The following is a 26,581-nucleotide window of genomic DNA, read 5'->3' as shown; positions in this document are numbered from 1 at the left end:
TCAGACCCCTTGATTTTTCCCACGTTTTGTTACGTTACAGCCTTATTCTAATATGGATTCAATATTTTTTTTCTCTCATCAATCTACACACAATACCCCATAATGACAAAGTGAAAACAGGTTTTTAGAAATGTTTGCAAATTTATTACAAATAAAAACAGAAATACCTTATTAAAATAAGTATTCAGACCCTTTGCTATGAAACTGAGCTCAGGTGCATCCTGTTTCCATTGATCATCCTTGAGATGTTTCTACAACTTGATTGGAGTACACCTGTGGTAAATTAAATTGATTGGACATAATATTTGGAAAGACACACACCTGTCTATATAAGGTCCCACAGTTGACGGTGCATGTCAGAGCAAAAACCAAGCCCTGAGGTCGAAGGAGTGTCGAGGCACATATCAGGGGAAGGGTACCAAAAAATGTCTGCAGCATTGAAGGTCCCCAAGACCTAATCGCTGCCAAAGGTCCTTCAACAAAATACTGAGGGTCTAAATACTTATGTGATATTTCTGGGGGTTTTTTTCTTTATTTTTAATTGCTAAAAATCCGGTTTTGCTTTGTCATTTTGGGGTATTGTGTGTAGATTGAGGCCCAAAAAAAATGTTTAATCAATTTTAGAGCAAGGCTGTAACAACAAAATGTGGAAAATATCATGGGGTCTGAATGCACTGTGTATATGGTAGGCCTATTTTCATGTCATTAAAAAGCAACACAATTATGTCTGGTAGTTATGGTAACATGACGTGCTTGATTGTGACCTCAGGTAAAGGTAACTCAATTGTTTTTGGATGTTAAACCAGCGACAGTAAGACCCGGTGGAAACCCTCTAACGCAGACTCCACTGTCTGCACACTTTCCTTTACACTGAGTGCAATATGGCAGCAATGCTGGGCTGGAGGCTGTGAATAATATGCATTTAGGACCAAGCTCATTACGCTACCCGGTCCTTTAAATGGTCTTGTAACTCATATTAGATCTTACAAAAGGCTGGGTTTTTGCTGCTTTGGAGAAGATAACGGTCTTTCGCGCGTCTCTATCACAGCTTGACAGTATACAACTCGCTTTTCTTCAAACCACTGTAACTGAGTCAAGCCTTGAATCGCCGCAGGGGAGACGAGCTGTCAAGATACTTAAATCTGTTTGGATAGCTGGTGATGCTTAAAGTCACTATGCTCTCGTCCAGAGCAGGGGCAACCCCTGCTCCAGACTATTGGATAGATGGATCGAAGAAAGAGATCTTGGCTGACTACTATGAGTTGGAGTCCGAATTGGGACGGTGAGCATCATCTCTCTCTGTACAGTACTACTGTATTCAGTGTTCTCATGTTTTCACTGCCGAGGGAGTCGCATTCTGATGATCTTCTGGTCTTTTCAATCAATTATTTTAATAATGTATTAGTAAGTGATCGAAGGACATGCAGGAAATTGTATTGCATCAATTAAATAAACACTATTTTGTTTTAAATGGAAATAAAATCTGCGTACAACACAGGAGAGAATGCATTCGGTTACCACAATTTCCTGCCTAGATTAGCATCTCCTGATGCTTTTGCTAAAGAAAACGATTATTTAACAACAATCTAAAAATTCATAATTGTCATCTAAATAATTGATAAGGCTATAAAAAGTTATGTAATATAACAGTCAATTTCCATCATGCCCAACCTGGTCAGAGCATTTAGTAAGTAAATCCGATACTTTCTATTTAGTATGTTATGTTACGTTTTGTATGGTATGTATTAATTTGTGGATTTCCATCACCCATTTCATATGATACCTTGCATTCGGAAACTATTCAGACCCCTTGAGTTTTTCCACTACATTGCTCCCGAATGGCGGCGCACAATTGACCCAGCGTCGGCCGGGTTAGGTAGTCATTGTAAATAAGAATTTGTTCTTAACTGACTTGCCTAGTTAAATTTAAAAAATATGTTAAAAAAAACATTACAGCCTTATTCTAAAATTGATTAAATCGTTTTTTCCCTCATCTATCTACACACAATACCTCATAATGGCAAAGCAAAAAGTGTTTTTTTTAGAAATGTTTCAAATCTATTAAAAGTTAGTAAACTTAAATATCACATGTACATAGGTACTCAGACCCTTTACTCAGTACTTTGAAGCATACTGGCAGCGATTCAACCCTTGTCTTCTTGGGTATGACGCTACACGCTTGGCACACCTATATTTGGGGAGTTTCTCCCATTATTCTATGCAGATCCTCTCAAGCTCTGTCAGGTTGGATGGGGAGTGTCGATGCACAGCTATTTTCTCTACAGAGGTGTTCGATCGGGTTCAAGTCCGGGTTCTGGCTGGGCCACTCTACAATGAAAGCCTGATTGGTGGAGTGCTGCAGAGATGGTTGTACTTATGGAAGGTTCTCCCATCTCCATTGAGGAACTCTGGAGTTCTGTCAGTGACCATCGGGTTCTTGGTCAACTCCCTGACCAAGGCCCTTCTCCCCGGATTGCTCAGTTTGGCTGGGCGGCCAGCTCTAGGAAGTCTTTGTTGTTCTAAACTAATTGCATTTAAGAATGATGGAGGCCACTGTGTTCATAGGGACCTTCAATGCTGCAGACATTTTTTTGTACCCTTCCCCAGATTTGTGCCTTGACATAATCCAGTCTCGGAGCTCTATGGACAATTCCTTCGACCTCATGGCTTAGTTTTTGCTCTGACATGCACTGTCAACTGTGGGACCTTATCTAGACAGGTGTGTGTCTTTCCAAATTATGTCCAATCAATTGAATTTACCACAGGTGGACTCCAATCAAGTTGTAGAAACATCTCAAGGATGTTCAATTGAAACAGGATGCAGCTGAGCTCAATTTTGAGTCTCATAGCAAAAGGTCTGAATATTTATTTAAGGTTTTTTTATTATTTTTTTTATACATTTGCAAAAATGTCTAAACCTGTTTTTGCTTTGTCATTATGGGGTATTGTGTGTTGGTTGATTGAGGATTTTTTTAAATTTAATCCATTGTAGAATAAGGCTGTAATGTGGAAAAAGTCAAGGGGTCTGAATACTTTCCGAATGCACTGTATGTTATGAAGGACAATTCGTATTATATTAAGTTCCGAATTTGTAAAATGTACGATATGTTACGAATTCGCATAACCTATTATGCTAAGAATTTGCTAAACGTACAATATGTTACGAATTTGCGAAATGTATGATATGTTACGAATTAGCAAATGTATAATATGTTACACATTCTAGCTATGGTTAGGTTTAGGAGTAGGGTTAGGGGAAGGGTTAGCTAAAAGGGTTAGGCTTAAGTGAAAAGTTAGCTAAAAGGTTTAAGTTTAGGGGAAGGATGAGCTAATATGCTAAGTAGTCGCTAAGTAGTTGAAAAGTTGCTAATTCGCTGAAATGCTAAAGTTGTCCGTGATGAGATTCGAACTCGCAATCTTTGGGTTGCAGGACGTTGACCTTTTTTGTTTTTGCTTTAAGTAACCATCTGTCTTATGTAACCATACCAAATATAACATATCATACTAAATGGAGTGTCTTCGATTTGCGTACAGATTAATACGAAAAGCTCTGAGACCAGGCTGTCACACCGGTAATTGTCCTTTTAGGAACATGGTCCATTGGGAAAAACACAACTCTGTTTGGTCATGTTTATCCTCATAGCACTTTTCTGTACAACTGTAAACACTTCCAAAGCATGAAAAATAGATACAAAGAAGTTTTGCTCATCACTTTTGCTCGTGAGTTATAGCAGTACTATTAACATATTGTCCTGATTTGAGATACTCTGTGGATTACATAAAGCAAGTCACCTACCTAAACAGTCTCCAGGCAATGACATTGTGAGACACCAGCAGCAAGTTTTAAGTTTTAATGTCACATGCACAAGTACATTGAAATGCCTTCCTTGCACGCTCCAAACCCAACAATGCAGTGTAATACTAAAAATAACAAGGTAGAACAAAAACACACAAGATATGAAAATAAGAAATAAGCAGGAGCACATGTTAATGATTTCATAGCAGATTATAACACGTTCAGTTGGTGGTCTGGTGACATGATATGGATTGGTGTATGTGTTGTATTTATTTCCTTTACGCCTTACGTTCTGAACACCTGACTGAGGTGTGTATTTGTTTACTTGTTTATTTGGATCCCCATTAGTTTTTACAGAAGCAGCAGCTACTCTTCCTCCTGTGGTCCACGAAAAACACAAAACATGACAAGTAACAAAACACTCGTACACTGATAGACAGGGAAAGTCACACAATAGGCTACCGTATTAAAGGAGTGGTATTGATCATGCACTGGCACTGCTTTATATGGCTCTGGCTCTGCCGCCACAATCACATGAGAAGAGCCCTACTCCATATTCATAACTAATTGTATTATACAAGGCAGTCTGATAGCATCGGGACCACAGTTGCACTCAAGGATCTGCCACTGAGCCCTAATCAGGCATATGGAATGGAGAGAGGGAATCTAATGCATAGAATCAGGGAAATTAGAGCCATCTACAGAAGTCCCATAATGGACCTGCTTCTGCCCATGCTGCTGTTGGTCGTGAGCAGGGAGATGGCGGCCTGTTGAGTTTGAATTAATTCAGGTTGATAATTGATTTTGGTAAGATGAAATGGGGGATACTATATTATATTTAGGGCTGAACATAGGCTATCCATATCTGTTGGCTCATGGGCAGTGCCGGTGCCAGAAGGAATCAGTTGGACGGGCAATGGGTTCTATAGAGGGGCACGTTTCTTTCACAGGACCTCCATTGTGTGCAAGCGTGTGCACATGGGAGTAAATATCATAGGCCGTGTGTGAGTTTCAAGTTTGGGGAAGCTTACAATTTATCCTACCATTTATACCGATCTGAGTGGCAGTTATGATTATTTTATAGGCTTATGCGCATTATCATGGAACAGTTTCATTTCAATAATGACGTTTTAGTTTCTCAAAATCATTGTCTCAGGTAATCATAATCATCTGAATTAAAATAAAAAAAATCTAAAAGTAAAAATTCAACTAATGCGAGAGCACCAGCCTCTGCCATATGGACACATTGATGCACCGTGATCCATTTGCAGATAAAGAAATTAGCTAATGGAACTCAGAGACAGCCTATAGGCCAATAACTTCCATCGTCAATTAAATAAAATACATAGGCCTAAAGCCAATAAATAAAAACAGTATAAAATATCCTGATGAAAATGCAGGTTCTTTTAATTGCATTCATCTATCTACTCCACCTGTCTTCCTCCCTTTTAATCTGTCTTGAGCTATCTCTAGTGAAGTGAAACATTGTATCAAATCTGTGAGGACAGACGCTGAGAGACAAGAAGCAAGTACAGGGACTGAACATTTTTTTATAAATAATCAACAAACAAGGACAGCATCTGGACAGGGGAAACAAAACGACAATATGCAGACACGGGGATCAAACCGAGGAACATACAGATATAGGAGGGGCAATCAACAAAGTAATGGAGTCCAGGTGAGTCCATAGACGCGCTAGTGTGCGTAACGATGGTGACAGGTGTGCGTAATGATGGGCAGCCTGGCGTCCTCGAGCGCCAGGGAGGGGGAGCGGGAGCAGGCAAGACAGTACCCCCCCCCCATCCCACCCCCCCAGGGGCGCCACTCGGCGTCCCACCTGGGCGAGCCTGACGGGCCGGCCGAGACATGGGAGTCAGATGAGCCGGCTGAGGCGCGGGAGTCAGATGAGCCGGCTGAGGCGTGGGAGCCCGACGAGCTGGCTGAGGCATGACGTGGGATGGGAGCCTGCCGAGCAAACCGAGGCAAGAAAACCTCTCGAGTCAGCTAAGGCGTGGAAGGCCGACGAGCCAGCTGAGGCACCCCCGGTTCCTTCGGCAGCGGCACCCGTACCCTACCTCACCAACAAAAACAAAAAAACTCCCTGATGCTTCAAATATTGGTGTCAGCATTCTGTGAGGACAGACGCCGGGAGCCAAGAAGCAAGTACAGGGAGTGAACATTTTTTATAAATAATCGACAAGAAACAAACAAGGACAGCGTCTGGACAGGGGAAACAAAACAACAATTTGCTGACACGGGGATCAAACCGAGGAACAGACAGATATAGGAGGGGCAATCAACAAAGTAATGGAGTCCAGGTGAGTCCATAGACGCGCTAGTGTGCGTAACGATGGTGACAGGTATGTGTAATAATGGGCAGTCTGGTGCCCTCAAGCACCAGGGAGGGGGAGCGGGAGTAGGCGTAACACAAATCAATCAACTGTGTCCGGCCTGAAGCTGTCCCTAGGGAACTTGCAGCATTGTATCACCTAGCCTATTCCGGGCTCTCAGATTTATGCAGCCCAGTGAGCTCGGGACAGACAGAAGTTTTTTATGACGTTTCCACTGGATATATGGGACCATCAGATCATGCTATTTTGCTCTTTCACACTGAGGCTTGATGATTATCGAGGCAGGGAGAGTGTTGAAAAGATTTTTCAAATACTGTGAGGAACTAATATCATTCTCAATAGATGTTAAAAAAACTGACTTTGTTGGTTTACTGTCTGAGGTGAAGAAAAACGTACTGAGAAGCTCAGCTTATTAGTGGTGGACGTGGTGAGTCAAATGGGCACTTTCCTACATTTGCGTGAAGCAGGCCAGCTAGGCTTTTTCTATGCCGGCTCTGGCGTGCGGGTTCCCTCAACAGTATCAGTATAGAGTAAGCAGACACATGCTCATTGTTCACATGGAGCACTCCCAACATTCTTTTGGGGGGGATGGTTATGAAATAAACCAAAACTTGTTTCTCACAAGTGTAGCAGATTGTGAACAATGCAAACAATGTTTCCACTGCGAGAATGAGAACGATAAATTACTGTAATTAATACATGTATTAACAGAAATGTATAGAACCAAATGACAGGGATCAACGGTACATTTACTAGGCCTACTGGTGAAATACAGTACCAGTCAAAAGTTTTGACACACCTACTCATTCCAATCGCCACTCACTCACTACACTCACTCGGTTCCAAACTGCCTCTGGAAGCAACGTCAGCATAAGAACTTTCGAGTTTCATGGGTTTCCATGAACGAGCAGCCGCAAACCATGCGCAATGCCGAGTGTCGGCTGGAGTGGTGTAAAGCTCGCCACCATTGGACTCTGGAGCAGTGGAAACTCGTTCTCTGGAGTGATGAATCCCACTTCTAGCAGTCCGACGGACAAATCTGGGTTTGGTGGATGCCAGGAGAACGCTACCTGCCCGAATGTATAGTTCCAACTGTAAAGTTTGGTGGAGGAGGAATAATGATTTGGGGCTGTTTTTCATGGTTCGGGCTAGGCCCCTTTGTTTCAGTTAAGGGGAATCTTAACACTACAGCATACAATGACATTCTAGACGGCCATTTTATGTTTCAACATGACAATGCCCCAATGCACAAAGCAAGGTCCGTACAGAAATGGTTTGTCGAGATCGGTGTGGAAGAACTTGACTGGCCTACACAGAGCCCTGACCTCAACCCCGACGAACATCTTTGGGATGAATTGGAACACAGACTGTGAACCAGGGCTAATCCCCCAACATCAGTGACTGACATCACAAATGCTCTTGTGGCTGAATGGAAGCAAGTCCCCTCAGCAATGTTCCCACATCTAGTGGAAAGCCTTCTCAGAAGAGTGGAGACTGTTATAGCAGCAAATGGGGAACCAACTCCATATTAATGCCCATGATTTTGGCATGAGATGTTCGACGAGCAGGTGTCCATATACTTTTTGTGGTGGGTGTTCGAGCGTTGGTGCCAAAATAAAGGAATTGTTCCTTTTTCAGAGCTCTCTGGTGGACATTTGAATGATCCTACTGGGGCTTTTCGTGCAGGGCCATTCATTCTACACCCTGAAAGTGTATATGGCAGCTTTTCCAGCCTTTTGCTAATCCTGCTTGAGGTAGAGTGCTTTGTAAGCGGCGTCTTTCCCACAGGATTGTGCAGGCTATTTCTATTGCAAAAGGCAGGAATTAGCTAACAGTGTACATGCCCACTCAATTACAGGGTTGCCTGTAGGAGATACTGTAAAAATATAAACGCCACATGTATGTGTTGGTTCCATGTTTCATGAGTTGAAATAAAAGATCCTATAAATGTTCCACAATATACACAAAAAGCTTATTTGTCTTGAATGTTGTGCACAAATTTGTTTACATCCCTGTTAGTAAGCATTTCTCCTTTTCCAAGATAAACCATCCACCTGACAGGTGTGGCATATCAAGAAGCTGATTAAACAGCATGATCATTACGCAGGTGCACCTTGTGCTGGGAACAAAAGGCCACTCTAAAATGTGCAGTTTTGTCACACAACACAATACCTCAGATGTCTCAACCCTTCTTTTGAGAATTAAAGATATCACAGTTTCTAGGTCTCAACTTAGAGAGAAGAAGCCTCGTGAGGTATTGGTATGTCACAAGCATGACCCAGTTTTGGTTGGTCACATGAATGAAGCACATGTTAATTATCAATTAATTATGAATGATGAATAAGCAAAATTATGCAAATGTTACTTGTCTGTATATAAGAGAACTAACGGGACTGCCCCGGAAGAGCTCCTGATCTTGGTGCATTTAGCTGGTTGGAACCTCTTCAGCACGCTAATAATAAAGAATGATTAATTTAAGATTGACTGAGTGTCCCTGTGTAGAATTTCCATGACATGTCCAACCGACCTCACAACTGCAGACCCTGTGTAACCACGCCAGCCCAGGACCTCCACATCCGGCTACTTTACCTGCGGGATCGTCTGAGACCAGCCACCAGGACAGCTGATGAAACTGTGCACAACCAAAGAATTTCTGCACAAACTGTCGAAAACCATCTCAGGGAAGCTCATCTGTGTGCTCGTCGTCCACACCAGGGTCTTGACCTGACTGTAGTGGGCAAATGATCACCGTTGATTGCCACTGGCATGCTGGAGAAGTACTGTAGCTTGTCTTGCTCCTGAGAGTAGCAGCAGCATCTCTTCTGGAATTACATAATGTTGTGTGAGTACAAAACTGAAACAAGAGCAGCTTGTGTAATATATAGGCAGGCAGCATTGAGCTGCAACAGCAGAGAGATGCCTTCACTCAGATGACTTGTTTCGTTGGTTTAGAAAAGCTTGAGGGTTATTGTAACTACTGTGATTGAAAAAGACAGTCGTTTTTAAATTGAAGTTAATTTGTTATTTCCATCCATGTTGTGTAAAGCCACGTGACAGGCACTGATACCTAGGCTATTTGAGGACAACCTTCAGATGTGCAAAAATAGGCATCTTTGCCATCTGAAATAAGCTTGTCAATATCCTACATTGTTCTACATTTGTCACACTTCATGCTGGAGATGTTACACGTGATTGGATTTTGCCTGTTACTTATTAAAGAGGTCAGTGTAGTTTCCAGGGGAAAATCATATTGTGCAATTCAGAGGGCAGATCCAGCTTATTATTATTACCCTCATCTGTGTCATCCTCTCCATGGACAGTTATCTTTATTAATCTAATTTGCAGCATATTAAGATTTTTGTAGAGAATTAAATTAAGATGTAAAAGGACCCTTGAATACCAACGTGAAGTTCATAAGAACATGTCTAACTGGGTGTCAAATGACAGCTAAGAATTAATTAAAAAAAATAAAGGGCCAAATAACATTTGAAATAAGCAAAGGCTTTGATTTCTGGTCAAACAGATGGAAAAGAAGTCTTAGAAAACGTCTACCAGAAAGTCTTAAAAGGTATTACTGTCACGATAGTCGAAGGGATTAGACCAAGGCGCAGCGGGTTGCGTGCTCATCATAACTTTATTTGTAAAGTGAATACGAAAAACAATAAACTACAGTACGACAGTTTCGCAGGCTACACAAAAGCAATGCAAAAAACAATCTCCCACAAAGGGACAGGCGGAAAACAGGCTCCCTAAGTATGACTCTCAATCAGAAACAACGATGTACAGCTGTTCCTGATTGAGAGCCACACCAGGCCAACAAAGAAATACACAACATAGAAACCCTAGAATACAAAACAAGAACATAAACCAAAAACCCCGGAACACATAAATCCAACACCCCTCTACATACACACACACCCCGAACCATATAATACAAATACCCCTCTACCTAAATACATAGCCCAAACCACATGAAACAAACACCCCCTGCCATGTCCTGACCAAACTATAATAACAAATAACCCCTATTACTGGTCAGGACGTGACAATTACAAATACAGCTAAACACAATAATGTTGAAGTAAAAACCGCTGCCAACTAATATCAATACTTATATTTAGTTTTGGTGAAATGTTTCTGCCATCTGTATTTTTAAGAAACATTGCCTTGTGCCTTGAAATTCCGTAACCAACAACCTACATATCTTTAATATATTTAAACATTTCTCTCCCTCATGAGGAGAGAGGATAATGAAAACAAGTAACAAGTAAAGGTAGACCTGACAATTAGTTCGTGTTTTTACTGATATCAAATTTGTTTATGAATTATTAGGTGATTAAAACTCAATTCCATTACCAAATTGGTAACGGAATTTCTGAAAGATTGGTAACGGAATTTCTGCAATTGAATTGGTTGCAATGGAAATCATAGTAGTCACAGACCACAGTTGGGTTCACAAGTTCGGATAGCACAGTACAGTACAGCACAGAGTGCAGTAAAGAAAGGTAGAGTTCAGTACAGTACGCAGTAGAGCACACTAGAGTTGTGTACACTGTACTGTACTGCACTGAACTCTACTCTACTGTATCACATGCTGCTCCCGAGTGGCGCAGCGGTCTAGGCACTGCATCTCAGTGCAAGAGGCGTCACTACAGCCCCTGGTTCAAATCCAGGCTATATCACATCAGGCCGGGATTGGGAGTCCCATAGGATGGCGCACAATTGGCCCAGCGTTGTCCGGGTTTGGCTGGGGTAGGCCGTCATTGTAAATAAGAATTTGTTCTTAACTGACTTGCCTAGTTAAATAAAGATGAACCTTTTTTTTTTTTACAATGAAATACTCTTCTGTACTGTGTTATACTTTACTCTACTGTGCTGTACTTTGATGTCCAAACTTGTGAAACATAGACGTATGATTTGTTAGGATTTGGTCTTGTCTGGACCAATCAAATTTGATCTTGTTGGGGCAGAGCTCATTAAAATAATAGCCAGTGTGTAGAATAATACCCAAATATGCAAAGGAGGATATTACATATTTATACCTTTGTGTACCTATTTAGGATACATCACCATGAAGAGAATGACATTCATATCCATAATTATACATTTCTGTAGATCAGGGACCCATGATGAAACATCGTTACCGCAATTCCGTTACCTGGTGTAATCCACTTCACCTACTGTAGTTCAATAACCCAAATAGATTTTTTCAAAGTCAATGTGTCATGTCATCGCTGAAACCCCATTCTTTCTGCAGACATCATTGAATCTCAAATATTTAACTGAGTTTTTGGAAAACATGGCACATAAAAAGATTTTACCGAAATTCTGCACAGTTCTTCCAGTTAATGTGATTTTGTTAAACTTTGAAATAAATTGTTTTTGTTTGAGATACATTTTAAGTACAAATTTGAGTCCGTTACAGTGGAATTGTAACAGTAAATGAGTATGACAAACATGGACATTTCAAACAATTTAGCCTACCTAAAAAAATTCCTTCCGTAAAGCAATATTGTCCCACATGAAGCATTGTTGCATTTGGCTGCAAAATTATGGGGAAAGCTATATGAGCTTGTGTTGTTCATTGATACTAAATGTTTTAGTATCAATGATGTGTTTGTCTTGGTGCTGTGGATGGATATGACCATTCCAGAATGATGAATATGATCCATTAGTCAATTAGTGGAATTCATCACTGATGATCTGGGATGGAGCTCTCTGGGCTTGATGTAGAAGGCCCATCTGTTCATTAAATCATCCCACAACTGAATCTGATGATAGCAGTAGCTAATTTCCCCGTGTGTCTGTGTGTCTGTGTGTGTGTGTGTGCACATTTAGAAAAAAAGGTGGTCTCTACAAACTAAATGGGTTCCTCAGCTGTCCCCATTGAGGAACCCCTTGAAGAACCATTTTTGGATTCCATGTATAACCTTTTCCACAGAGAGTTCTACATGGAACCCAAAAGGATTCTCCTATAGGGACAGCCGAAGAACCCTTTTGGAGTGCAGGACAGACCAGGGTCTGGATATATGCAGATCTCTGTACAGCTTTATGTGCAGATCTCTTTTGCCTGTCCCTGTAGAGCTTAGTGCTAGAACAGACTTCATTCTCAGGGTGTCAGCCTCCAATGCTAAGTGGTCTAGCATCTTGACTCATATGCTGTGTATACAATGACTTTAGAATGAAATAACGCTTATCTCTCCAAGAGTTGAGAGGCTCAACAAAATGCTATATAATTAAAGTGTGAAATCATGGAATAAGGATGACGGAAACAATGCAGGGAGAAGTTGAATTGGGAGGTGGATTTATAAAGTGGATTAACACATGCGTGGACTAAAATAAATGAATGGAATAAATTGGTAGTTTATTCAAGAACTGGCTCAGATATTTAGACAGATTTTGTTAGACAATTACATAAGGAGGACACATAGTAGAGTATAGGCCTAACTATGTATTGATATAACATGTTCAGTTCTTCGTTGTGTCGTGGCCTGTCTGTGTATTTCAAACTCTTACTCCTCTGCCAATTAATGGCCATTTTGACGTCGGATAGGAAAGTGGTCATTACACGTGCTCTCATACATCACAGAGAAGAAAGCAGGGCAAACTCATAAATATAGATCCCTCTTTTCTGTACGACATTAAGATTTAATGATTTAATGAAATGAGGCATTGTAGAAATTACAGGGAGGGATCCAAAGTGGAATGAGGAGGGTACGCTAGGATGAGGTCATCTAGTCAACCTGATAACAATTTAATGATATTTTGTTATTAGTGTTTATTTGATTTGTGTTATATGCTTAGGTAGGCCTTTGCCTTTGCCCCTGAGCTCCATTGCACAACAATAGTGTATAGTCCAAGTCTAGTTTATCACATGAATTCTCTCTCCTAAGACTCTTGGCTGTTGTTGTGGTTGGATTGAAGCTGTGAGCTGGCTGTCATGCCTGCCTTATGTCTGCTCACATGGACCTGCCGTGAGGGTATTTCCCACAGGAGGCAGGGAGGGAGAGAGGGAGAGAGGGAGAGAGAGAGAGAGGAGAGAGAGAGAGAGAGAGGAGAGAGAGAGAGAGAGAGAGAGAGAGAGAGAGAATGTGGGAGATGAGAAGAGAGAGAGGAGGTTTGGGTGAGAGGCAGGGAAAGAGAGAGAATGTGTGGTAGAGGGAGAGAGGCAGAGAGGATGTGTGTAGGAGTAAGAGAGAGAAAGGGAGAGAGGGAGAGGGAAGAAAGAAAATCTGTTTTGTATTTCTGGTGTAATGGTGAGTATCGAGGTCTGGACACCTAATGAGAGCCCAAGTGCTTTCTTCTGAACACAGAAGCTGCTTCTCTCTCTCTCTTTCTCTCTCTCTTTCTCTCTCTCTCCCTCTCTCTCTCCCTCTCTGCCTCTTCCCTCTCCCCACTAATTTGTAAGCAGTGCTACCAAATGTGATTTATTTGCACATTGGAGGCGCTCCAATAGCTACCTTTCTATATACTGCAGGCAGCACAGTATGTACCCCTTTGCTTTCTTGAAGCCATTATAGCAATCTTCTCTTTAAAATGTCATGTCAACTCCTCTGACAACAGCAGGGTCATGTTGTACCTGTAAAAGATGTCATATGCAAAGTGGAGCTCTATTCAGAACTAACAGTACTACTTATGTTTGAATAAATACAAAGTAGATCTTTAGTTGGCTTTGTAGCTCAGGGCCCTTATCTAGAATCATCCTCCCCTGTCCATATAACCGTATTCCGCACTCCTACTCTGACAAGCCCAGGGCTTTTAATTACAAAGGACTGCCCGTTCCATGATCTCGCCATCACGGTTGACAACTCCCTTGTGTCCTCCTCCCAGAGTGCTAAGAACCTTGGCGTGATCCTGGACAACACCCTGTCGTTCTCCACTAACATCAAGGCGGTGACCCGATCCTGTAGGTTCATGCTCTACAACATTCGCAGAGTACGACCCTGCCTCACACAGGAAGCGGCGCAGGTCCTAATCCAGGCACTTGTCATCTCCCGTCTGGATTACTGCAACTCGCTGTTGGCTGGGCTCCCTGCCTGTGCCATTAAACCCCTACAACTCATCCAGAACGCCGCAGCCCGTCTGGTGTTCAACCTTCCCAAGTTCTCTCACGTTACCCCGCTCCTCCGCTCTCTCCACTGGCTTCCAGTTGAAGCCCCCCCCCCCCCTTAAAAGATTTAGATGCACTATTGTAAAGTGGTTGTTCCACTGGATATCATAAGGTGAATGTACCATTTTGTAAGTCGCTCTGGATAAGAGCGTCTGCTAAATGACTTAAATGTAAATGTAAAATAATTACTGACCCCGAGCCAGTGGCCAAGGTGACCGAACCGCTGAACACATGACAATGTAGAAATCGAATCAAATCAAACTTTATTTGTCACATGCGCCGAATACAACAAGTGTAGACCTTACCGTGAAATGCTTACTTACAAGTCCTTAACCAACGGTGCAGTTCAAGAAGAGTTATGAAAATATTTACCAAATAAACTAAAGTAAAACTTAATGATGGTGTTGTATTCGTGTTTGGCCACGCAGTCGTGGGTGAACAGGGAGTACAGGAGGGGACTAAGTACACATCCCTGAGGGGCCCCAGTGTTGAGGATCAGTGTGGCAGACGTGTTGTTGCCTACCCTTACCACCTGGGGGCGGCCCATCAGGAGGTCCAGGATCCAGTTGCAGAGGGAGGTGTTTAGTCCCAGGGTCCTTAGTTTAGTGATGAGCTTCGTGGGCACTATGATGTTGAACGCTGGCTGAGCTGTAGTCAATGAACAGCATTCTTACATAGGTGTTGCTTAAATCCTGAAGGAATATAGGCCTGATCTCCATGTTTGCCTACTACTGTAATAATTTATAGGCCTATGGGATTGTGGTGTAATTTGTCTACCTAGCACTCAGATTTGAACGCGTCAGTACAGAGAAAATACAGCATTGAGTTTCTTTGGGAGAATTGCCAACTGACGCTTCAGACAAACACTCTAGGCACTGTACGCAGCCATAATGGAAGTAAAGAAGAATCTCATCAAAGCCTATTCACCATTTCCTTGCGCTGTTTGCACATCGTGTCCCTACCCACTTGACAGTTGCTCTTGTATCTTAACTGTGTATTCCCTCTGCATTTAGGGGAGCGACATCTGTGGTGTGCAGATGTCGACAGAAGGGAACACAGAAGCCGTTTGCGGTGAAAACGCTGAAGAAGACAGTAAGTTCTCGCTGTATATTCGCCGTAGAGTCTTAGTGTAGTCATTTTACCCAGCGACTACAACACGCTAAGTGTCCTTCTTTAACCCAGTTATGTTTTGTTTCTGCAGGTGGACAAGAAGATAGTAAGGACAGAGATAGGTGTTCTACTTCGACTCTCTCACCCAAACATTGTGAGTGTTCTACAGCACTTATTGGGCTGCCCTTGCATAGAATTAACGATTGCTGTTGTGTTTTTTTTTTATTCATGCGGAATTCATGTTTGTTTTGTTTTACTTCTTCCAGATCAAACTAAAAGAGATATTTGAGACCCCGTCAGAGATCAGTCTGGTCTTAGAGCTTGTGACTGGAGGAGAGCTATTTGACAGGTTAGTTAACTGCCCTAATGGTCACACACACACACACACACACACACACACACACACACACACACACACACACACACACACACACACACACACACACACACACACACACACACACACACACACACACACACACACACACACACACACACACACACACACACAAAAACACACACACGCACACACACTCTCTGTACCATTCCTCTGTTACAACAATCACAACACATGTTATTTTCTCAGGGTTGTGGAAAAGGGCTTCTACACTGAACGGGATGCTGCTGATGCTGTCAAACAAGTACTAGAAGCTGTTGCAGTGAGTTGACTTCCTTCCTCTGACACATGTCAAAAAGTAGGCCAATAAATGTCTAGCAAACTCTTGACATACTGTAAAACCATCACATATTCACTCCCGCCTGTCTCCTTATCTATACATTATAAAGGACAAAAGGGAAATAGAAAGCTTTTTCCGTAATCAAATCCCAAATTCACTGTCATTTGAACCAGCACTGTTGGATCAACAGTGGACACGGTTTAAGTTCACTTCATTGAGCTATCGCATAACCAAGCATACGTCTCTCACTGAGCTATCTTTGACATCTTATCCACATGGACCGAGCCATATGTCATACGGCATTAACTTGTTAGTGTCTTGTAAGAGATCTCCTTCCATGATCCTCAGTTAGCAACAAATTGATGTTGCCAAGGAGATTAAATAGTAAGACAGACAGGGAATTTTTAACACATCGAAACCAGCCTAGGACTAGGTGTTTTAGTCAGTTTCTTAAAGTTTCCTTTTGTTGTTGAGCAAGTGCTGAGAAAGTGTTTATTCCGTGTTGATTTGGAGTGATTTATTTACATTGTGCACAGTCACTTGAAAGACAGCAGAGAGCTTCTGCAGTCTGTGTTACATGATGAACTCCTTCTGGATATCTTGCTAACGTCCCAGTGGAGCATTGCGGTACCCTCATTTCCCGCCAATCTCACTGACACATCTACACTTAAGTCCCCACTCTGTTTGTGACAGATTCCTTCATTATAGGCAACTCATTTGGTGTTATCTTAGCATCACAATGTGTTGATTATTTTGGACACGTTATGCTGTGATAACGGAGAATCCAGAGATTCTTCATGACGTTTTTTTACTATGTCAAAAGAGGGTGTTAGGCTAATGTGTCACGTTCATCGTAAAGATTGGACCAAGGCGCAGCGGGCATGTGTGAACTCATCTTCTTTATTATGAAGAAAAAAACAAAACTTAATCAAAACAACGACGAGAAAACAGTCCTGTGAGACATACAGCTACACACGGAACAACTACCCACAAAAACCCATGAAAAAACACCCCTACTAAATAGGACCTTCAATTAGAGGCAACGAGGAACAGCTGCCTCCAATTGAAGGTCAACCCAATAAACTACACATAGAAATAGAAAGACTAGAACAAACATAGAAATATACTAACATAGAACATTAACCACAAACCTGAAACACATAAAACAAACACCCCCTGCCACATCCTGACCAAACTACAATAACAAATAACCTCTTTACTGGTCAGGACGGGATATAATGTTCTTGATATTGATATTTTACCTTTGAGAGCCTATGCATCTCCAAATAATATTTTCCTCATTGGCCAAATACATCGGCTAGCCCACCTCTCAGGTAGGCCCTACTTTACTTTCTCTGGCAGAAGAGCACCACAGTCAATGAGAATACACAGCTGTGTCGCTGGGTTACAGTGCTGTACGAATAGCTTTTTGTTGTGGTGCTATGGCATCCGTGCGAGGCCTGGGATGTGTGCGGTGTGTGTGTTTGGTGTGTGTGGTGGGGGCTACTGTCTTCGCTCCTCACCTCCTTCTCTTCTTCCCTCCTTTCATCCCTCCCACACTCCACGTATCGGATGAGAGGAGAGGAGAGGAGAATTCCCCTCTGACATCATAGAGAGATCACACCGGGCGGGGGTCACAATACATAGTGTGGGGAGAAAATGATGCCTTCGTTCACTGTGAACAACGTCTATTCAACTCAGTCATTCCCAAGCAGAAAATATGTCTGTTTTGTTGCATAATAAGTGTAGCTCCTTCAGTGCGAACCTTGATGCTTATACATTTAATGTCAGTGCCAGTGGAATGGAATGTGGTTTTCTTCAACAGCTTGATGTTAAGAGTTTACACAAGAAACTAAGGGTTTGGATATACACCCACCCACCCACAGTGTGCAGATGATATGAAGTTATACAATAGGTTGCTTTACAAACAGGTACCATTATCAAGACAGTGAGCCATAGACTTGTCAGAGTAGGTCTATATCCATGACACTACAAAGTCTGAGAACACATTGCTTTCCCTCACTCAAATCCCAACTTTGTCTTTCCAATGACCAGCGTTATCAAGGAAGCTGCCTTGTGCTGCTGTTTTCTGTAGCTGTGCAGAATTCTATGGCCCACGCGGCCTTGTTTGATGAGTTACTGTGGTAACACAGGTGAAAGTCCTCGCTGAACCCCAAAACAGTTTAAAACATGCTTACATCCAGTACACAGTATCATAGCATATTGTTTTACAGTGTAATACACAGTATCATAGCATATTGTTTTACAGTGTAATACACAGTATCATAGCATATTGTTTTACAGTGTAATACACAGTATCATAGCATATTGTTTTACAGTGTAATACACAGTATCATAGCATATTGTTTTACAGTGTAATACACAGTATCATAGCATATTGTTTTACAGTGTAATACACAGTATCATAGCATATTGTTTTACAGTGTAATACACAGTATCATAGCATATTGTTTTACAGTGTAATACACTGTATTGGCAACGATAAGAAAGAGGACGCGAAAAATAGTTGAACTTTGCATTTTGTTTCTACATTTTTAACAGTGCACTATAATGCAGGAATGTTACGGTTCTGCGTAGTAAATGAACTGTGGGGGTAGATGCCGCCCCCAAAATCCCTAACAGTCCAGCTCCATACTCACCACCAGACAGATCAATAACACTATATGTGTATAGGAGTCAGTCAGTTATGCTGTTGTCTTGTGTCTTTGGGCAGTACCTGCATGAGAACGGCGTGGTGCACCGAGACCTGAAACCCGAGAACCTCCTATATGCCACCTCAGCACCAGATGCTCCCCTCAAAATAGGTGGGTGCGTAAGTCAATACACTGTGGGATTCACTACGATTATCCCAAAGAACATCCACTGAGCCCGAACAGACTCTGCTGTGCTATCACATACAGAACTGAGATAATTGGGGGATCAATGCCAACGATTCCATTCTATTCTTTTCTTTTGTTTTCCATTCTATTGTACCGGTGTCCTATTCTATTTTATTCTATTCTACTATTTTATAACGATACCAGACAATGAGAACTTCCAGAAAGAGGCAGGATCTCTAATGTAGCTCTCTTTCATTTTGCAGCTGATTTTGGACTGTCAAAGATCATCGACGATCAGGTCACAATGAAGACAGTTTGTGGTACACCAGGATACTGTGGTGAGTTGTAACCCATTACTGTGATGCTATTTAATTCACTTGGAACAAAATAATAGACAGTGCCATTTCAGACATAGCAGATTGTTGTTGTTTTGATCATGCATGCTTTACCTGCCAAGTTTTGAGCAGAGATAAGTACCCTGAGGATAGTTTGCACTGTATATTGTAATATTTATCCACATACTATATAGTACGTTCTTCCTTGGATAAATTAGTACAGTAAGAATTCCTTACTCTGTTTTTCATCTCTGTTTCTCTCCCTCCTCCACGTGTTGCCTCTCATCCCCCCCCACATCCTGCGCTTCTCTTTTCCCTCCCTCCCTCTCTATCCTTCCCTCCCTCTCTGCCTTCCTCCAGCCCCAGAGATCCTGCGAGGATGTGCTTATGGACCTGAGGTTGACATGTGGTCGGTGGGCGTTATCACATACATCTTGTAAGTGACACCAGCCCCTCAAAAGTGTACTGGAACCCTGAGTCACGTCAGTTCATTTTGACACCGAACAGTTTTGTTCTTTTGTTAGCAGAAAACAAACAACAACAAAATGCATCAACAATTTGTGTTCTTTATTTGATAAGAGGAAGTACAGACCTTTTTTAATTGCATTGTTAGACCATTTTGGTTTCTGGATCAAGGGTGTTGGTGCATTCATGTTTAAGAGCAGTTGAGTGTTTTTTTTATCTCCTCACATCCTGATTGGTATACATAGTATGTGGGTGTGAGTTCCCCATTATACAGCAAGCAGGGAAATGGTAGTGCAACTGCAAGCAACAGCATTCAGAAGAAGCACAGTGGTATATAGACTACTAGTTAATTAATATTAAACTGTAAAAAATAACATATTTCGAAGGCACGTCAATCTGAGAGAAAAAGAGAGTGTGTGAGTTTCTTATTATTTTGTCCAACATTTAAAGGCAAACCTTAGTGTGAGGAGGATTGCATCTCCAAAAGAGTTGTAGCTCAGGCCCCTGCGGCTGTCAGAGCCTGTCAGACTGTGCCAGCCAGTGAATCAATAGATAGGAGCTGTCTGTGGTTGATGTATACCTCATTTTTCATCCTCCCTCTGACAGGCTGTGTGGCTTTGAACCGTTCTTCGATGATAGAGGGGACCAGTACATGTTTAAGAGGATCCTCAACTGTGAATATGAGTTTGTCTCCCCCTGGTGGGACAATGTGTCCCTCAATGCCAAGGATCTGGTGAGTTCTATTTATTGTTACCAGGGGTCCAGAGGTTACCACAGTTCTGCTGCCGGGTTGACATTTCCCCCTGGTACTTAGACCTAATTGATAAATCAGTAATTGGTGGAGAATGCAAACCTAACCAGCATGAGGGTTCTCTTCTTGCCCTGTCGACTACTGGCTTGGCTTATGAAAAACCATAGTGTGCTGTACTTCCAGACTAATATGCCTGCACTTTAGCATCCGATCGGTTAGACCATGGGTTAAACAATGGCGAATGTGCATAAAGATGGCAGAATTCCGATATGACGTCATTGTTTTAGCACTATCGACACTGAGTTTTTAAACTACGGCACACGATATGGTTCAATGTGCCAATAAATCAGCACAATCCTACTTTTTTCGGTTTTTCAAATTGCCACCGTCTTGGAGATGAAATTGGGATAATTTATACTCTGCTAATGACCATACATAAAAAAATAGAATAACAGAGAGCAATGTACAATAAGGTGAACTTAGCAAAACAAGGAATTTGTGGTAAGTGCATGGACCGCCATCTTTATGCACCTCTGCTTTTGGTTAGGCATATGGCTGCATGCTGCATTGTAGCATTGGGTCAGGTGAACTGTTTCCCAGCTGAAGGGTCAGTGGGAGTATGTCCATGTAGGTGTGTCTGATTTATAAAATAAGATAAAAAAGGAGGGTAACTAGACTACATCCATCTCCTACTGTATTTCTGTATTTTATCTCCAAATTACGAACTGGGCCGACTTGTTATGGGGACAAAAAAAACTGCATAAACAGCATCCAAGCAAATAATGAATTCAGACTCACGGTCTCAGTGACCCAGTTACTAACCATATGCTACTGTATGTGCTGCTGTCCTGTAGGTGAGAAAGCTGATTGTCCAGGATCCAAAGAAGCGGCTAACGACCTTGCAAGCACTGCAGCACCCCTGGGTGACTGGGAAGGCAGTTAACTCAGCCCATATGGACACTGCTCAGAAGAAACTGCAGGAGTTCAATGCACGCCGAAAACTCAAGGTAGATACAAAAACAAATTCTTTCAGTCGTTTTTTTTTGTACAGTAGTTGAGGAGCAAGTAGTACCATGTATAATTTATTGATGTCTCGCCATTTTAAAGTAATGATTGTGTGCTTGTGTCAATATCCTTTGATTGAATACAGTTGAAGTCGGAAGTTTACATACACTTAGGTTGGAGTCATTAAAACTCGTTTTTCAACCACTCCACAAATTTCTTGTTAACAAACTACAGTTTTGGCAAGTCGGTTAGGACATCTACATTGTGCATGACACAAGTAATTTTTCCAACAATTGTTTACAGACAGATTATTTCATTTATAATTCACTGTATCACAGTTCCAGTGGGTCAGAAGTTTACATGCACAAAGTTGACTGTGCCTTTAAACAGCTTGGAAAATTCCAGAAAATTATGTCATGGCTTTAGAAGCTTCTTATAGGCTAATTGAAATCATTTGAGTCAATTGGAGATGTACCTGTGGATGTATTTCAAGGCCTACCTTCAAACTCAGTGCCTCTTTGCTTGACATCATGGGATAATCAAAAGAAATCAGCCAAGACCTCAGAAAAAAACTTTATAGACCTCCACAAGTCAGGTTCAACCTTGGGAGCAATTTCCAAACGCCTGAAGGTACCACTTTCATCTGTACAAACAATAGTACGCAAGTATAAACACCATGGGACCACGCAGCCGTCATACCGCTCAGGAAGGAGACGCATTCTGTCTCCTACAGATAAATGTACTTTGGTGCGAAAAGTGCAAATCAATCCCAGAACAATAGCAAAGGACCTTGTGAAGATGCTGGATATAGATACAAAAGTATCTATATCCACAGTAAAACGAGTCCTATATCGACATAATCTGAAAAGCCGCTCAGCAAGGAAGAAGCCACTGCTCCAAAACCGCATAAAAACGCCAGACTACGGTTTGCAACTGCACATGGGGACAAAGATCGTACTTTTTGGAGAAATGTCCTCTGGTCTGATGAAACAAAAATAGAACTGTTTGTCTATAATGACCATCGTTATGTTTGGAGGAAAAAGGGGGAGGCTTGCAAGCCGAAGAACACCATCCCAACCGTGAAGCATGGGGGTGGCAGCATCATGTTGTGGGGGTGCTTTGCTGCAGGAGGGACTGGTGCACTTCACAAAATAGATGGCATCATGAGGCAGGAAAATTATGTGGATATATTGAAGAAACATCTCACAACATCAGTCAGGAAGTTAAAGCTTTGTCGGAAATGGGTCCTTCAAATGGACAATGACCTCAAGCATACTTCCAAAGTTGTGGCAAAATGGCTTAAGGACAACAACGTTCAAGGTATTGGAGTGGCCATCACAAAGCCCTGACCGCAATCCTATAGAAAATCTGTTGGCAGAACTGAAAAAGTGTGTGCGAGCAAGGAGGCCTACAAACCTGACACAGTTACACCAGCTCTGTCAGGAGGAATGGGCCAACATTCACCCAACTTATTGTGGGAAGCTTGTGGAAGGCTACCTGAAACGTTTGACCCAAGTTAAACAATTTAAAGGCAAATAATAATTGAGTGGAGTGTATGTAAACTTCTGACCCACTGGGAATGTGATGAAAGAAATAAAAGCTGAAATAAATCATTCTCTCTACTATTATTCTGACATTTCACATTCTTAAAATAAAGTGGTGATCCTAACTGACCTAAGACAGGGCATTTTTACTAGGATTAAATGTCAGGAATTGTGAAAAACTGAGTTTAAATGTATTTGGCTAAGGTGTCTTCCGACTTCGACTGTATATTTGGAATGCAAGCAGATCAAATCAAATCAAATGTATTTATATAGCCCTTCTTACATCAGCTGATATCTCAAAGTGCTGTACAGAAACCCAGCCTAAAACCCCAAACAGCAAGCAATGCAGGTGTAGAAGCACGGTGGCTAGGAAAAACTCCCTAGAAAGGCCAAAACCTAGGAAGAAACCTAGAGAGGAACCAGGCTATGAGGGGTGGCCAGTCCTCTTCTGGCTGTGCCGGGTGGAGATTATAACAGCACATGGCCAAGATGTTCAAATGTTCATAAATGACCAGCATGGTCAAATAATAATAATCATAGTAGTTGTCGAGGGTGCAACAAGTCAGTAACACAAGAGTAAGTGGCAGTTGGCTTTTTCATAGCCGAGAGTATATATACCGCTCCTGCTGTCTCTAGAGAGTTGAAAACAGCAGGTCTGGGACAGGTAGCACATCCGGTGAAAAGGTCAGGGTTCCATAGCTGCAGGCAGAACAGATACAAACATATACTGAATATACCAGACATTAGGAACACATTCCTAATATTGAGTTGCACCCCCCTTTTTGCGTTCAAAACAGCCTCAATTTGTCGGGGCATGCACTTTACAAGGCGTCGAAAACATTCCACAGGGATGCTGGCCCATGTTGACTCCAGTTGTGTCACGTTGACTGGATGTCCTTTGGGTAGTGGACCATTCTTGATACACACGGGAAACTGTTGAGCGTGAAAAACCCAGCAGCGCCGCAGTACTTGACACAAACCGGTGCTCCTGGCACCTACTACCATACCCCGTGCAAATGCACTTACATATTTTGTCTTGCCCATTCGCCCTCTGAATGGCACATACACAATTCATGTCTCAATTGCATCAAGGCTTAAAAGTCTTTCTTTAACCTCTCCTCCCCTTCATCTACACTGATTGAAGTAGATTTAATAAGTTACATCAATAAGGGATCATAACTTTCACCTGGATTCACCTCATCAGTCTATGTCATGGAAATAGCAGGTGTTCTTAATGTTTTGTATACTCTGTGTAAATGATTGCTAGAATTCGTTGATTTATCTGCATAGTCAGAGTGGGCCTGCACATTAATCCTAAACTATGTCGATGAATGATGTGTTTGTTGACAGGCTGCAGTAAAGGCCGTGGTGGCCTCATCACGATTGGGCAGCGCTGGCAGTCACAGCCACGCTGACAACAGCAAGAACAGCAACTGCAACAGCGCCACCAATCAGGAAGGGGCACAAGAGGAGCAGCCACGGAACAATCAGTCACAGATCAAGGAAGGATCCTAACTGTGGATCTCCTCTGTTGTTGCATGTCACCCTGTGAAGCCATTCTACCCTCCTGTTGGACTGTGACAGTTTCTGAGAGGAACCATATATGGTCTCACCTATACTGGAGATACTCCGCCTGGCTTTATTGCATGTGACTGATTTTATTAAATGATGTACAACCATGCTGACTCAGCACATTGCAACAACATGCCACAAGTATTTTAAGTACACGTGAAATCAGAGTTTACGACTGCGCATGCCCATTTCTTAACTCACACAACAAGTAACTTCACTGGATGGTTTATCTATTCCATTATACATGTCATAACTGCAAAATGACATCCAAGTGTTCACAGTATTAATTTGCCGGTTTATAAATGAATTCATAACGATGGTAATCATCATGCTGCTCTGGTGGCAGAATATAATATAGACGGGAGAACTGATTTAGGTTGATTTGTAGTAGTGGTTGTGTAGGCCTACAGTATCTGTTTGGAGAACGGGTTGGACACATTTTTCAGATGGTCATAAACTGAACCTTTATTACAACTTCTAAGGAGAATGCCTTATTGTATCTTATTAACTGTGTTTTACACTCCTTTTGTAAGAAATATTAAGTATCTTGTTAAAGGTCCAATGCACCCGTTTTCATCAGAAAATCAAATAATTTCAGGGTAACAATATCCATTAAAATGGTCAAAAGAAACAAAAATTGCTTCTTAGCAAAGACCAATTTCTCAAGCAAGAATTTTGCTAGGAATGTCTGGGAGTGATCTGAGTGGGGAGGGGAAAACTGAAAACTAGCTGTTATTGGTAGACAAAAGTGACGTTATTTAAAAGTGTAGAGTTGTTTTACCATTAAGAACTTTTTCTTTTGTATACCAAAATGGTTGTGCACCCCAGTTTTTTTATTGCCAAATACACAATTTTCACGGAAATGGACGAGTAGATATTCAGTGCCAAAATTGGTTGAGTCTGTTGATTTATTCGATAATATCCCACCTCTGTCATATACAATGGAAGAGGCTGTTTTCTTGGTGCGAATATTTCTCTCTCATTAATCCATTAACTGACATGCCTTGTAGTGGAATGTTTGTTTATCTACAAAGAAAAAGGCTGGCTGTGTATTGAATTTTAGCATGATTTTGCCTGCAGTATAAAGGAATGTTGTGGATAATATATGAAATGTATTCAACAAGGGTTGTCCTTTTGCATGTGGGAATGTTGAATTGAACTGCTGCGGTTGTCTGTTAAAACGCCCTATAGTTGACTTACGTCACATGACAGATGTAATCTGTGTTAAACAGTGAAGTATTAGAGGCCTTCTGAAGGCCCCAAGACGTCAACTTGATATTCATTTTATTTGCTCAAGGGAACATTTAATCATTCAGTGTTGTCTTAAAATGGTTACCATTAGGATTGATTTGGTATGGACTGCAGGATAAAATAAAACTTTATGAAGTTATACGTTTGAGCGGTTTTGTATATCTGACAGCTTATGTACTTTTTGAACAAATACTTTTATCAAGTAAAGAATAATGGCAGTATCCTTAACATATTGTTTTATTGATATTGGTCTCCATCGCCCAGTACTGGAGGATGCACCTATACTGACCAGTGTCTATGGTTGTGTAAGTATAATGTATGTAACAGGTAAATGTGGAGAGAGAGTGAGCTGTAAGGGGGATCTATGGATCCTGTGGTGCAAAGGTGAGAGCACTACTCCCTGCGCCACGAAAGCCCTGGCCTCGAGGGCAGAGGCAGTAGTATTCTCACATAGCTATGCTATGCCATGCTACAGAATTACCCCTCTCTCTCGAAACGTCCTTGCATTTGCACCAAGCCCTAAATGCAAACCGGTAAGCTCCTCCAAAGGCCATCCCACTGCTGCCACCAGTGTAACAGGTCGATGTGGAGAAAGAGTGATGGGCATGATCACTGAGCATGATCCATGGATCCTGCAGCTTGGGGATGTATTTTATTGTTTTTACTTCAAACTAGTCAGGGCTTGGGTGAATAACTTTCTTGTCTCAGTTAATTTTTTTTTTTAATTACCCTCTTCTGTTGAACAACCACAAAATACATTATTGCGAAGGGCGC

At 41.8% G+C, this 26,581-nt stretch overlaps 1 protein-coding gene across 1 annotated transcript; it reads left to right on the top strand.

Moving 5' to 3' along the window:
* The first annotated feature begins 859 nt into the window (after positions 1-859).
* LOC106562078 (calcium/calmodulin-dependent protein kinase type IV) lies at positions 860-25,948 on the top strand. The gene is made up of 11 exons (XM_014126641.3): positions 860-1,282; positions 15,271-15,349; positions 15,459-15,521; positions 15,634-15,716; positions 15,954-16,026; positions 18,779-18,869; positions 19,148-19,222; positions 19,580-19,655; positions 20,291-20,417; positions 21,290-21,442; positions 24,335-25,948. The coding sequence occupies exons 1-11, from the start codon at positions 1,161-1,163 to the stop codon at positions 24,497-24,499; spliced, it is 1,107 nt and encodes a 368-aa protein (XP_013982116.1). The 5' UTR covers positions 860-1,160; the 3' UTR covers positions 24,500-25,948.
* The last annotated feature ends 633 nt before the right edge of the window (positions 25,949-26,581 follow it).

This window comes from Salmo salar, chromosome 01 (genome assembly GCF_965601325.2).
Source record: "Salmo salar chromosome 01, fSalSal1, whole genome shotgun sequence".
Classification (NCBI taxonomy): Eukaryota; Metazoa; Chordata; class Actinopteri; order Salmoniformes; family Salmonidae; genus Salmo; species Salmo salar.
The sequence above is the reverse complement of the archived record's forward strand: the minus strand, read 5'-3'. Positions and strand labels throughout refer to the sequence as shown.